The sequence below is a fragment of the Brettanomyces nanus genome, chromosome 1, assembly GCF_011074865.1.
Source record: "Brettanomyces nanus chromosome 1, complete sequence".
In the NCBI taxonomy this organism is placed as follows: domain Eukaryota; kingdom Fungi; phylum Ascomycota; class Pichiomycetes; order Pichiales; family Pichiaceae; genus Brettanomyces; species Brettanomyces nanus.
In genome coordinates, this window is record NC_052374.1 from 1756992 (window position 1) to 1770319 (window position 13328).

The following is a 13328-nucleotide window of genomic DNA, read 5'->3' on the forward strand; positions in this document are numbered from 1 at the left end:
GGATCCTCTAAGCTCTCTTAGCGTACGTACTTCACCCATCATCTTATGGTATATCATGGAAAATGAAATACAGAAGAAACGCAGAAGAGTGGTGAAGGAGCTTGTATCAGCACATTACAGTAGTCCCGATGTCAGTATCGAGTCGATTGAGACGATTACAGATGATAATCAGAGTTTAGGAGAGATACGTCCAACAGGTGAACAGAGACGTTATTCCGGTAAGAGTGCGACTAGGACCAAATCGATAGATGATATCATTGGGAAATTTTCAATTCCTCCGAATCTACCAGATGTTATTGATTTGACTAACGATGATGACGGAAGGGGTTGTGTGTCCCTATGGTCAGAAAAATACACTCCTCGATCAAGCAGTGACTTGTGCATTAATAAACAGAAGATTGAACAAGTTCAGTCACAAATCGAACAGATGGTTAATGAAGAAACACATAATCGAATTGTATTTCTTTCTGGATCTTCCGGTTGTGGTAAATCTACCGCAGCTAAGATATTGGCAGAGGAGGCTCTGTCTAAAAAGAAGGAGACAGCGAAAAAAGTAGGACTTTTTGACGATATCAGCATCATACCTGAAAGGGATGATAGTGGTAGATACCCGAATGTGATTGAGTATACCAATCGAACAACCTCCACATCAAGGCTTACGTCTTCAGTGACACAGTTTTCGGAATTCCTTGATGAGTGCAAACTGCTTACTATGGGTAACGAGAAATGCATCGTGGTGGATGAATTACCCAATGTTTATCATGAGGGTACCTTGATGAACTTTCGAAAGGCAATTTTGAGGTGGATAGAACTAGATTCTTCTGTAGGATTGCCACCTTTAATCATATGTGTGACTGAATTCGATGCGGATGATGACAATCATTGGGGTTTGTTCACTTTAGATGCAACATTCAAGCTTGAAACAGTTCTAGGAAGAAACCTAATGAAACTTGAAGGCAAAGGATGGAATAGAGTGAAATTTAACCCTGTTGCCAAACGATATATGAAGCAGGCTCTTAGGCGTGTAGTTAGAACTGAGCACAATTCCCTAGAGGCGATACCCAAGCGTCTTATCACGGATGAAATAGACCAGCTAAGTTCAACTGGCGATATCAGAAATAGTCTTATCACTTTGGAATACTGGTGCCGCTTTTTATATCCTGTGACGCATGATGCATCCTCACTCTCCGTACTCGGTAAGGAAAACGGCTTAAATATATTTCATTCAATTGGTAAGATCATCTACGGAACACAGCATCCTCAAGAGGAGTTCAACAATTACTTAAAGACGGCAAATGTGGTACAGTTTGACAAATCTCAGAGTCCGCCGACGCTACGAGATATTAACACAATTTCAGTAGACAATGTATCACAAGATTCTGCATCTTCTGTTGGAAAATTGAATTTAAACGTTCTTGAAAACTATTTGGTATTGAATCCATCAAAAATAGACTTCAACGTGGCTGATTTAGTAGACATTCTTTCGCAAGCAGACACATTATTTAGGTTCAAGAACGACAGACGAGCTCTTACTATGCTGACATATTACAGCTGTTTTGGGGCTCGATTGAAATGTGTTAGGCTCAAAAGTAATGGCGATAGTTCCGGTGCTACACATCACCGATCTAGATATTCAAGAGACTCCAAAGTGGGCTACAAAAAGAGGAAGATTGTTGACCTGGTGAAGGATTTCGAACTAAGGAGATGTAATAGGCTTGTATCGTTGGGTCAATATTCACATCTTTCAAATCAAGATGCGATACTTATAGACGGATATTATCAGAACGAAATTCTGAACTCTTCGAAGGCAAGAAACAAACTCGGGAATCAGTACACGGGCACTTTTAAAAGACTTGGTGGAGATTTCAAGAATATAATTCTACCAGATACTGAGTTTCAACCGGATATTGTAGAAGATGATAGTACCAAGAGTGCCACGTCATTAGAGGCCAAATATTTTAACGTTTACAACGAGGATGAATCCATGGTAGAAGATGATGACAAGGAGTTTGATGAAGACCCAATAGTTGACTCAGAAGATGTAACTTCACAATATTCGGAGGATTCATTTAGCGATGATTCTCTTGTGATGAAGCTATGAAAGTATATGGATTACTTTAGATATGATTACATATAACACCTACTAATTAGTATTGTTGGCTTCTACTAAAGCAGTCTCAAAGAAGTGTTCATTTTCACTTAAACTCTCTTTGATAATATCCAAGCCACCCTGAAAGTTTCCTCCAACATAAAGTTGAGGATATGTAGGCCAGTCACTGAATTTCTTTAAACCTTGTCTAACAGTATCATCTTTAAGGATATCAAAGAAGCCGAATCTCACTTGATGCTCTCTAAGAATTGCCACCAACTGTCTGGAAAACCCACATTGAGGAGCAGATGGGGTTCCCTTCATGAAGAGCATGATTGGAGCGGCTGTGGTTAACTTTCTAAGTCTTGCTTTCAGCTGTTCCGGACTTTCCTCTTCCAAAGCGACTGCAGCAGGTGCAGCATCCTGGTTATTTGTAGCAGAACTGACATAGTCAAATACGGAAGAACTTTTTTCCTTGGATACAGAGGAATCAGCCTGATTTGTTTCAATTTCCTGTTCATTGCCTCCCAACTGTTCAAGGGCAGAAGCAAACTCCTTCGGATCAGCACCACTCAACTCTTTCAAAATGGTTCCATTCTTGACTAACACAAAGTAAGGGACGGCTGAGATATCAAACAAATCCGAAATTTCCGGGAAATTATCTGCGTTAATGGAGAGAAAGTCAATATGCTTGTTCTGAGGCGAGTCTGCTAATGTTGATATCACCTTGTTCATCTGGATACATGGGGAAGCCCATGGAGTATGAAAATATAAGGCTATGAGTTTGTCCTTGACGGAGGTCAAGTCAGAAAACTTTTCTTTCGATTGTATTTCAATCAAACCCATGGTTAAAGAACGATGTTTATGTTAAGTAAAATTATTTGTCACCCAGGTATCCTCTATATATATATTCGCTTCTATCTCCGATTATTTCAGCTCCTAAAAAATCCTTACATTCGCTTACGCGGTGATTGGAGAGGCAGCGGCAGGAGGTAACGGAGAAAAGAAGACGCGCTCGTGTTTTCCCGTGACCTGATCAGAGACGTGGCTTCAGTTTTCAGTGTTCCATGGCTCCTGGCTCTGATGACATAGCCCCAGCGTCTTCTCAAATATTGAGGAGTAAATAACTCTATGTAACAAGAACTTTACATTAATATATACTAATAAGACAAATTAATACGGCATGAAGTATAAGAAAGCCAAAAGTGATAGACTGGTGCACAGTAAAAGAGGATCAAATAGGAAATCATATTGCTACTGTTGTGGCGGTGATTGCTCTCCTTCCTGTTGTCCGTCCTGTGACTGTGCTTGTTGTGCTTGCTGAGCTTGTTGTGCTTGTTGTGCCTGCTGTGCCTGTTGTGCTTGCTGAGCTTGTGCCTGTTGTGCTTGCTGAGCTTGTGCCTGTTGTGCCTGCTGCACTTGCTGCAAACTACCTGATCGCACTTGATAAGGTTGCGAATAATAAGCCCCATAATAATAGCCAGAGGTCTGTGGTTGTACTGACGCACTCGAAGGATCTGCAGTACTATAATAAGGATACATCATTGGTTGAGTAGCAGAGGCGCCTGGTTGGCCGTAAAAGCTAGCTGTTGTTGTAGTTGCGGCAGTAGAACCACCGTTAAGTGAATGATCGGCGTCCTGAGCAAGGTTGTCTGCCATTGAAGAAATAGTGGCAGACGCACCACCTGAAGGATGGACTGTTTGCAATGGGGAGGCGGTATGTTGTCTAAGAGAAGAATTTGAGCTGTCCTCTAGTGAGTTATCGCCAGCTTGGCCGACACGATAAGTGGGAGTACCCTGCTGAATAACACGCTTGATATCTTTTACAAACAACGGATACAACAAATCCACAATACCTTCCCTCTGTGCCATAAGAAGAGCTCTATCAAATGGAATCCAAACACCTTTCAAGTGCATAGAACCAATTTTGACAACATGGCGCGTTTTCTCAGCTTTAAGAATGCCATCACGTCGGCCTCTAGTCATTTTTGCCACATTAAGAAGTTTGGTACCATTGATCATATCATTGTCTGCTCTACGAACCACAGAAACGCCATTTGCCTCTACCTGGTAACACAGAGTCTTTTCATCCTCCCACATAATGGTGGTAATTTTAGGACGAATGCCTCTGGGTTGTATTTGTCCGACAGATGGACTAAGCGGTGGTTCATTGCCATTACTGTGATTGTTGTGATTTCTACGATGTGTTTTCCGTTGAGCCTGGGCCTGAGGAGATGGTGCGACCCCGCCTGCGGGACCTGCACTGGTACCAGTGACTGTAGCACTCTGAGTTGCCGCAGCCAGCGACGATGCCAATGGCTGAGCTGCTGTCGAGGTAACAGGCATGGACCCATAGAGCGAGTATCCTGCGGCTCCGTTGGAGGCTGTAGTAGCAGGATATCCACGTGCATACCCGTTATTTGCGTATGCAGGATAGTGCTGATACGCTGAAACTGCTTGTTGAGGTTGAGCGTAGTAGCTGGCGTATGAAGTCAAGTAAGGCTGCTGAGAAGGCGACGTTGCCGACTGTTGAGACTGCTTCCGGTCCTGGACCTGTTGGGGAGAGCTCTCATCCGGCTTTTGAACTGGAGTATAATAGTCAACACTCTGCTGAGCAGCCTGTGCCTGCGACTGTTGCTGCTGGCCTTGCTGTGCCTGTTGTGCCTGCTGTGCCTGTTGCGCCTGTTGCGCTTGTTGCGCCTGTTGTGCCTGATAATCGCCATATCCGTACTGGGTAGAATACCCTGGAAGAGCATACGCTTGCGATGTTTGTGCCTGCTGAGAAATCTGAGGAACCTGAATCTGTGCCGCCTGATAGACACCAGGACGCGACTGATAGCCGTAATCATATGCGGTAGGGGCTCTGGACGTCAATGCATTGGAATAACCAGAACCATAAGACGCCGTGGTGGAGTTACCGGGACCCACAGTAGCGTAGGTCTGATAATGTGGGGCAGCTGCATAACCAGACTGAGCGGAAGGTTGAACCTGAGCAGTCGAATTATGGGGCTGATCAACTTCCGGGGTAGAGCCTCGTGCCTGCTGAGTTTGTAGTCCTGGATAAGTGTAGACAGGACTAGTAGAAGACATGAAATTGAGAAAGACAAGCTAACGGTTTCGATATGAATAAGTTCTTTCGACGCGAAGTAAAGATGCGTAAATAGTTGAGTAAAAAAATAATGTTGCGTAACAATGCAGACAAGATGAACTTAGAAGATTGAGACCGCTTCAAATTATAATTAAAGAGGAATTCAAGAAGGAGAAAGTACTTTCAGCAGAAAAAGAACTCCTGTACGTACATGAGCTTTCAATAGAAACAAAAAACTAAGAAAACTAGAAACTGAAAACTAAAAACAAGAAACACATAAGAAACAGGAAAACACGAAACATCAAAAAGTCAGCAATAAAAAGCGAGCGATGAGAAAAATTTTTGGCATTTTGAAAATTGGTCCCACTAACAAAAAGAAACGTGGACACGAAAACTGTTTCTTTTTAATGTATATCTTGATGCGGCTGTCTCCTTTCAAGTCCAGGCTTGGTTGGTGTATTGAGAGAGTATAATTATTGAGTGGAAGATAAGTAAAAGTGATAGGCAAGTCAATTCATGCCACATGAAGATAGTTTATAAACAAGATCCGCTGGACATATAGTCATTATTGGCAGCGCGCATGCAACATTTGACAGACGCGCTATTCTGTCTTACTGCACAGAATCAGCACGCATCAGCATTCGCGTACAGGACAATGTGCTGCGTAAAGAGAGGAGGTACTAAATCATGTTGAGAAGCACTGTGGAATTAGAATTCGTATTATCTAGTCTGCTTATCGATTATTATGTGTGGCATGGTCGCTCTATGGCCGCAAATCACTCGATAAATGAACACTCAGTACAATCAAGTAAACCGGTTACGGTCAGATATATCAGGTATAATTCGTTGGTGCCGGGAAAAATATATATGTGCTTGGCGCAATCCCTCCATTCCGCGCCAGTTATGCATCACGCATGCACAAATGATAAAAATACGTAGTACACAGAATCGGCTGTGCAGTCTGCTTTTTCCACCCTTTTAAATGTGTAAAAGATGCACTTTTTCTTTAGCTTTGCATGAGCGTACGCTAATTATATACAGGAGGGATCCTACATTTGCCGCGTGTCTCAAATATGTCATGCATTCAGATAACTAGAGCATGGAAACATATTTCAACCATAAGCAATGTGTGTGAGTACATGCTATTACTACAAGCGATAGAATGTCAGTGCCAATAAATTCTCTGGGCCTGGCTAATTTGAGAACAGTCACCTAATTTGAATACTATTTTTTTTTGAATTCTTATCTTTTTCCCCTTTATGGACAGGTTAATCCCGTTGCTATATATAACAGGCGTAGACCCAAGCAACAAATTTCCAAAACATTTCCTACGTCTTTTTTAACATCTTCTTGTAATCTTTCCAGCCTCAACAGTGGACATCATATCACCCAAGATATTCCTTTCTTACTTGCAGCGCATTGATGACTGCACCGATTAATATGCTTTACATAAAAACGCACGTCCCCTGCAAAGCCTTGGTTACACTAAATGTTTTAGACTAAGAAAATTAGAGAAAATTCTCGGCTGATTTTCAAGGCCCGCATTTTATGCATGCGGACTCGATGGTTGCAGAAAATATGCATGCAGTTAAATAAAACCGATGAGCATCATTTCTTTACAAAGTAGCAGTAAAGAAGACAATAATTGAATTTCATGTCGTAGATGATTCTATCATCTCGTCTATAGCCCTGAATGGAGATGTCCCTAATTTGATCGATTGCAAGGTTAAGAGAATTGGGATTCTTTGATTCTTTGACAAAGGATAGAAAGAACTTGCCTGGCTTTAATGCCTGGATTACCTTATTGATCAACTTTTGTTTGCTACCCCCCATATAATTGGTTTCAAATGAAGCATAAGACCATCCTCGTTCTGGGGTAATGTGAAGGGTACAGTAATATTTATCCTCTATGATGGTGTTTGAGGAGAATCCACAAGGCGTAAATGCAAACGCATCATGTTTGACAGACTTAGCATCTATTATCTTATCCAGTTGCATTAGATGCATCATTTTCTTTCCCAAAATATGACCATAATCCTCAGTTTCTGGATTCATGTTAGGGAATTTTCCTGAATACTGACACATCTCAAAAACTCCTGCAGAATGAGAATCTATATCTGTCATCAGAATCTCCAAAGTTTCATCCAACTCTGTCGAGCTATTTATCGGGGAATGAGCATGATTTCCACAGTTCATGTAGAAGTGCCAATGATCCGTAACCAAATTACCAACGATATATGAATCAGCAGTACATGCAGGAAAATATTTGTCAAGCCATAACATCTCGTTGTGCCAGCATTTATGAACATCATTCTGCCGATCAGGAAACATAAGCATTCTCCTGGAATAAAACACTCTGTAGATGTCTCTGAAATCTGCGGCAGAGTAATGACAGTACTTTTGAACCAATTTTAGTATGGGCTCTAGGGAAAATAAGGTGGTTGTAGTCCCACAGGTCTTAAGAATCATTTTGTGAATGAACACAAAAAGCGATGATTCAGAGAGCAAATAAGCATCCATATCAGGTGATGAAATCTTGGATAAAATTTTGCAATTGACATCATCGAGCATACATTCAATTCCACTGAGAGGAATATGTCTTAAGCCATCACGAGGCCATCCATCCGGTAAATCGTCAGAAGAAGGAGAAAACCATATTTCAAGTAATTTTTCCGGGCCTTCAAAGGCATTTGTGGAATCCAAATTCACTGAGAGTTTATGATTGACAAAATCAAGATCATGCATAGAACCTTCGTACTCGCTGAAAGTTTGGTCATCCTTAAATATAGCGGATGGAGTCATTCTCAGTTTTATTATTTTGTTCTTCTTTTAGCCAGCCAATTTAGTTGAGGTTGACAAAACAAAACAAAAAAACTTGCAAAGCTTTGCTGATAAATGAAGGAAATCAATATGCTTCACAATAAAAAAAAAAACGCCCAAAGGGAGCACTTCACAGAGATGGATTGAAAGGAAGGAAATACTCGAGATGTTAACGATTGAATATCTTACTAGCCTAGTTGTTTGGTTATACCGGATTAATTGGCATATAAGAAGTCGAGAGTAATGTGTATCTGGTATTTCCTTTAGATAAGGAATAACGACAAGTACAAGTTAAAAGAAAAGAAAAAATGATAAGAAAGAATTTCCGAGGACTTTAACTGTTGTTTTTTGCTCTTTCCTTTTCGAAGTGAAAATTTTCAAAGCAAAGAAAATCTTGGACGGTAATTGACAAATGATATTCATGAAAAATTGGAGAACTGTTTTGTTCAACGAAACAATATAAAAAGTAGATGATTAAAGGACTGTCGCTATGATCTACTCGATGCTCATCTTCTTATCGATAACTGTCAATGACGTAGCTTAAATGTTATTGTTTTGCTCTCATGCATGAGATTGCCGCGATGCTGAGGTAGAGAAAGCTTCACACGTGACCTAAGAGCTTTCGGCCGATGGAAGAGGAATGTTCAAATTTTAGCTTAGGGTTAACTAAGAAAAGTGCACGTGACTTGTTTTTACGCTACGATATAAATATATCCCAGGCATGAAGCACGCAGAAAACCAAAGGTTCTGAATGCGATAAACTGGGAGCTTTCTCTCGGAACAGTGTACCATATCGGCACCACTAACAGATAGTAGTAGAATCGAAATAATGTTAACAATTTGAAGCAAGAACCAGACATTCCAGCAAGAAATCTCTAAATCTTTAAACGAGCCCAAACGAAATGAATGGTCCTAAAGCCAACACAGTCTTCGAAATATTGGAGCAGTAACACCTTCTGAGATATTGAAAACCAATACCCAAAAGAGAAACTAGTCCTCACAAAATCCGGTCGGATCCATAACGCCTGTTTGGAATAGCAAGCAAAGAATCAAAGTCCTAAATTCCAAAACCGATTCGAGCCAAACAGCAACTGCTGATACAATTCCTGGGTAAACCGAAGAAAGAAGAGAGTAAAGGTTAATTGATGTTAAACAAAAGATCTTCTCTACAAAGTCATATGAAAATTTTTTTCTCAAGAAAGCTGATTACGTAATCCGACTTTTTTTTTAAGAAAACGCGAATTGAAAAAGAGCAAAAGGAGGAAACAAGGAAAGAAATAAGGAGAGACTACGACTAGATTATTGCTTTTACTTTCCATCACAGAAATGCCTCGCAAGGGCCGTAAAGGTAGAAAAGGAAGACATGATACTTCCATGGTTAAGGAGGAGAAGGAAGAAGTAGTTAAACAAGAAGAGGAAAATATAGATGCGGAATCTGAAGACGATGCAGACTACAATCCGAAAGAGATCATTAAAAATGGTGAAGAAGAAGTTGATAGTGACACCGAAGTTGTTTACGTTGTGATCAACCAAATTAGAGGTCGTGGAAGGCCTAGATTAAAAAGAAAGGGAGAGGAAGAACTTCCTAAAAATAAGAAGATCAAGAAGGTTTTCGTCGATGAAGATGGTAACCGGTTGACTATTCGTGACGACGAAGTGGTGACACCGGATGATCCTAAGGGAGATGAGAAGATAACGGAAATGGGTGACTTGAGGGGTGGACGGCAATTTAAAGTAAAGACATTTACTGCCATCGGTCGTGGTGATAGAAAGTACATGGTTTCCACAGACATAGCTAGAAATGTGGGATATAGAGACTCGTATTTTCTATTCCAGAAGCATTCTCATCTATTTAGAGTGACAATAAATGAGGTGGACAAGCTTACGATGATCCGCGCGGGAATTTTACCGTCTTCTTTCAAGACGAGAGCAGTTTATCTTGTGACTGCACGATCCATTTACAAAGAATTTGGTGCCAAAGTGATTATTAATGGACGACAAGTGATTGACGATTATTATGAGGATAAAGCTAGGAAAGACGGTGCCATTGAAGGAGCTCCCGCACTTTCCATTATTGAATCTACTGCACACCGTAGTCACCACAAGAAACATGAGATTGTTGCCAATCAGATACTTCCATCTCAAGCCTCTGACAAATTGAGCGTTACTTGGATCTATGACAATGCCTTGAAATGCAGACAATTCGAATCTATGCTGTTATATGACAGGCTAGACTTGTTCAACAATATAGCTAGTGGCAATACAGACAGAGATTCCTACACGGGAATTACGTTTGTGCCTAATATTACACAGCCTACTCGCCACAAGATACGCAAGATAGTGGGATCGAACGAAGGAGAGAACAAGTTGATCTTTGAAACCAAGATGGTTGATAGTCTACGGATTAAAACAGGATTATCCGAAGTGCCTACTGAAATATATGAAGGAGTGGTTGATGAAGATGTGAGAAAGGCCATAGAAGAACAGAAGAAACTAGAACTAGGAGACTAGTTTAGTATTGTGTAAATGTATTCGATGTATACTAAATCAGTATGAGAGTTGGTATTATGAGGTGTAGGGATGTTTTTGGATATTTGATATGACCTTCGACATAGTCTGTCTATTTGACCATTACTCTTGTTGCTATGCCTAAGAGTAATATCGCAAGGGAATCTGAGGTCCCAGCAGGGATCTCTCTGGTTGCTGGTGGGTTTTCTGGGGTGGTAGCACGATTTTTTGTGGCGCCTATGGACGTGATCAAAATTCGACTGCAATTACAGACTGATACCACAAAATACCGTGGAATCACGAAAACTGTCAGTTCAATTTGTCGACATGAAGGATTAACAGCTTTCTGGAAGGGGAATATTCCTGCTGAGATCATGTACTTAGTGTATGGGTCTTCCCAGTTCGCCTTCTATTCGCTACTTAATGCATATTCTACACGACTCCAAGAGAGTTACCATCTGAATATTCCTGGTCCCGTCCAATCGCTTTTTGTTGGATCTGTCGCAGGATGTGCCGCTACATGTGCTTCTTATCCTTTTGATCTTCTCCGAACACGGCTTATAAACAACGAGAAGCGCAAATTCGCCTCGTTATACGAAGAGATTAGGCATATAGTGACTACTGGAGGTCTCCGAGGCTTCTTTGGTGGAGGAGCATTATCAGTGGCATCGGTAGCCTTGACTACAGGATTAGCCTTTTCGGGCTACACTTTTCTTAGAGATCAGAATAGTGAGGAATCCAATGGTCTTAGTAGTGGGTTCATTGCAGGCGCTGTCTCCAAAATTTTGGTCTATCCATTGGATCTTCTTAAGCGTAGAAGACAAATTTCCACGTCAACTTCGGCGTGGAAGATGGCCAAGATCATTTTGGCAAGTGAGGGACCTGTGGGATTATACCATGGTCTGGTTCCTTCGGTATTGAAATCCGCACCAACTACAATGCTCAGTTTGTACTGCTACGAGTGGGCTACCAACCGTCTTATGACCACAGTGAACACCATGAATGCATAGCGTATATATTTATAGACTTAGAATGTATATCCCTTCATGAATCCGTCATCTCCGAACATTGTATCCCATTGCTCAAATTCCACGCCAAGCTCTCCCTTAAATCTCTTGGTCATCTCGCTGTCAAACAATCTTTGGTAACTCCAATCTAGAAAGTCTTCCATGTTATAATTATACTTGTTGAATGGTTGAGAAAGGATCTTGGCTAGAGATGCTACCTGCGGATGATAGTGGTTCATCATTGTCTGTAACTCCCATAATGAGGACTCCAAAGCATCTGTATTGGAAGGATCAGTCTCTTCTTCTTTGAATGGATCCACAAAATCCTTTCCTACATCACTAGTATTATGAATCAGCAACATACAGGTGGGATGTCTCTTCAAAAGATTGTAAACAAATGGAATCACGGCTACTATAGCTGTAGCAGGAGCTGTAAGAGATAATCTTGACAATTGTTTAATGAACGAGGCCACAATGGCAGCAGAAAGATGTGTGGAGCTCATAAACAAGTCTAAAAGACGAAAGAATCTGTTTCTGTAATTCAAATGAAGAAGCTCTGGAGTTAGAATACCATACAACTTGGTGTAGAAGTCCGGATATTCCAAATTATAATTCTTCATCAACTCCCAGAGACCATTTAGAGCCAAAATCGAAAGAGAGATATCCTTTTCCTCAAATCCAAGGTCATAAGCATCTGTTAAGAAGTCCATAAGTCTAGATGGATCCTCAAAAAATGGTATAATTCTCTTATGAATTATCAGAAGGATCGATTTGTACTCAGCTGGAGACAAACTAAGGCTGGTCATCATCTGTGTCCAGGATTTCTCAAAGTTCGACCTGAATTTGAAGATGCTTTCCACTTTCGAAGGAGGATTTGCAACAAACCTCTCCGATATATACTTCTCTATATCCTTTTCAGGATACATAGGAGCCAATTTTACCAATGTTATGACATTTGCGAAAAAGAGCATCTCCTTCGATTCTAATTCTTTCACAATATCACTAAGTGCGTCAAAGAAGAAGTATTTGATATCCCAATAATTCGAGAAATATTGGTCATAGAATTCCAAAATCAAAGGATTATCAATAGTATATCCTTGTTCCCGAATTTGAGTTTGATTTCCAGTCAAAAGCAATGCTTTCAATATCGATTTATAGCTGCCTGTAGCAAAGTATGGTTGTTCTTTGGAAGGTGCCATAGTATCACTTTCCACTTGCAAAAGTGTCATCAAAGAGCTGAGTCCGTCGATCTGAAGCTCCACCACACCGTCACTGACTCCTTCAAGTGCCCAAATCTGATATATCGACTCCAAGTAATTTTGGTACTTTGTTCTAAGCCACTTGGAAACTTTAACCTGCTGTTCGTTGTCATGTCTCGATATTCTAAGCTGGTCTGCCGTCAATAAAGACTGGAAAATCTGTGTAAGGGCCACAATAAATGTTTTAATAACATCGTCATCGTCATCTTTCTTCGAATGTGTGTCCAATTTCTCGATCTCCTTGGTAAATCCATCAAGTAACCTCACTATATTATTGTAGTATTTAGGTGATGTGCTGATCTCTTTATGCCATCTCTTGATATCATCAACGGTGATCACATTTTTGGGTCTCTTCAAAGACTTATCTTCTTCAATCGATTTTCTCTTTGCACTCATGTCGACAAGGAAGCTCAGTTCTAGATGATCAGCTAAAAAAAGTCACTTATCTCCACCATCAAAACCCTTTTTACCCATAAATTTTTAGTCCTGATTATTTTTTTTTCAGAATTTTTCGTTGCATCGCCTTGAAAAACATTTCAGATTAAATTTTTCAGCTG

General features: G+C 40.7%; 7 protein-coding genes across 7 annotated transcripts; 3 read left to right on the plus strand and 4 right to left on the minus strand.

Moving 5' to 3' along the window:
• Positions 1-55: 55 nt before the first annotated feature.
• FOA43_000811 (uncharacterized protein) lies at positions 56-2101 on the plus strand (the record flags this gene model as incomplete). The annotated part of the gene is made up of 1 exon (XM_038921137.1): positions 56-2101. One exon carries the CDS (start codon positions 56-58, stop codon positions 2099-2101), a length of 2046 nt encoding a protein of 681 aa, XP_038777065.1.
• Positions 2102-2143: 42 nt separating this feature from the next.
• Positions 2144-2935, minus strand: FOA43_000812 (uncharacterized protein; the record flags this gene model as incomplete). The annotated part of the gene is made up of 1 exon (XM_038921138.1): positions 2144-2935. The coding sequence occupies one exon, from the start codon at positions 2933-2935 to the stop codon at positions 2144-2146; it is 792 nt and encodes a 263-aa protein (XP_038777066.1).
• A 408-nt stretch (positions 2936-3343) lies between these two features.
• FOA43_000813 (uncharacterized protein) lies at positions 3344-5179 on the minus strand (the record flags this gene model as incomplete). The annotated part of the gene is made up of 1 exon (XM_038921139.1): positions 3344-5179. The coding sequence occupies one exon, from the start codon at positions 5177-5179 to the stop codon at positions 3344-3346; it is 1836 nt and encodes a 611-aa protein (XP_038777067.1).
• Positions 5180-6785: 1606 nt separating this feature from the next.
• Positions 6786-7979, minus strand: FOA43_000814 (uncharacterized protein; the record flags this gene model as incomplete). The annotated part of the gene is made up of 1 exon (XM_038921140.1): positions 6786-7979. One exon carries the CDS (start codon positions 7977-7979, stop codon positions 6786-6788), a length of 1194 nt encoding a protein of 397 aa, XP_038777068.1.
• A 1344-nt stretch (positions 7980-9323) lies between these two features.
• Positions 9324-10508, plus strand: FOA43_000815 (uncharacterized protein; the record flags this gene model as incomplete). Its single annotated transcript, XM_038921141.1, has 1 exon — positions 9324-10508. The coding sequence occupies one exon, from the start codon at positions 9324-9326 to the stop codon at positions 10506-10508; it is 1185 nt and encodes a 394-aa protein (XP_038777069.1).
• A 134-nt stretch (positions 10509-10642) lies between these two features.
• FOA43_000816 (uncharacterized protein) lies at positions 10643-11515 on the plus strand (the record flags this gene model as incomplete). The annotated part of the gene is made up of 1 exon (XM_038921142.1): positions 10643-11515. One exon carries the CDS (start codon positions 10643-10645, stop codon positions 11513-11515), a length of 873 nt encoding a protein of 290 aa, XP_038777070.1.
• Positions 11516-11532: 17 nt separating this feature from the next.
• Positions 11533-13167, minus strand: FOA43_000817 (uncharacterized protein; the record flags this gene model as incomplete). Its single annotated transcript, XM_038921143.1, has 1 exon — positions 11533-13167. The coding sequence occupies one exon, from the start codon at positions 13165-13167 to the stop codon at positions 11533-11535; it is 1635 nt and encodes a 544-aa protein (XP_038777071.1).
• Positions 13168-13328: the final 161 nt, after the last annotated feature.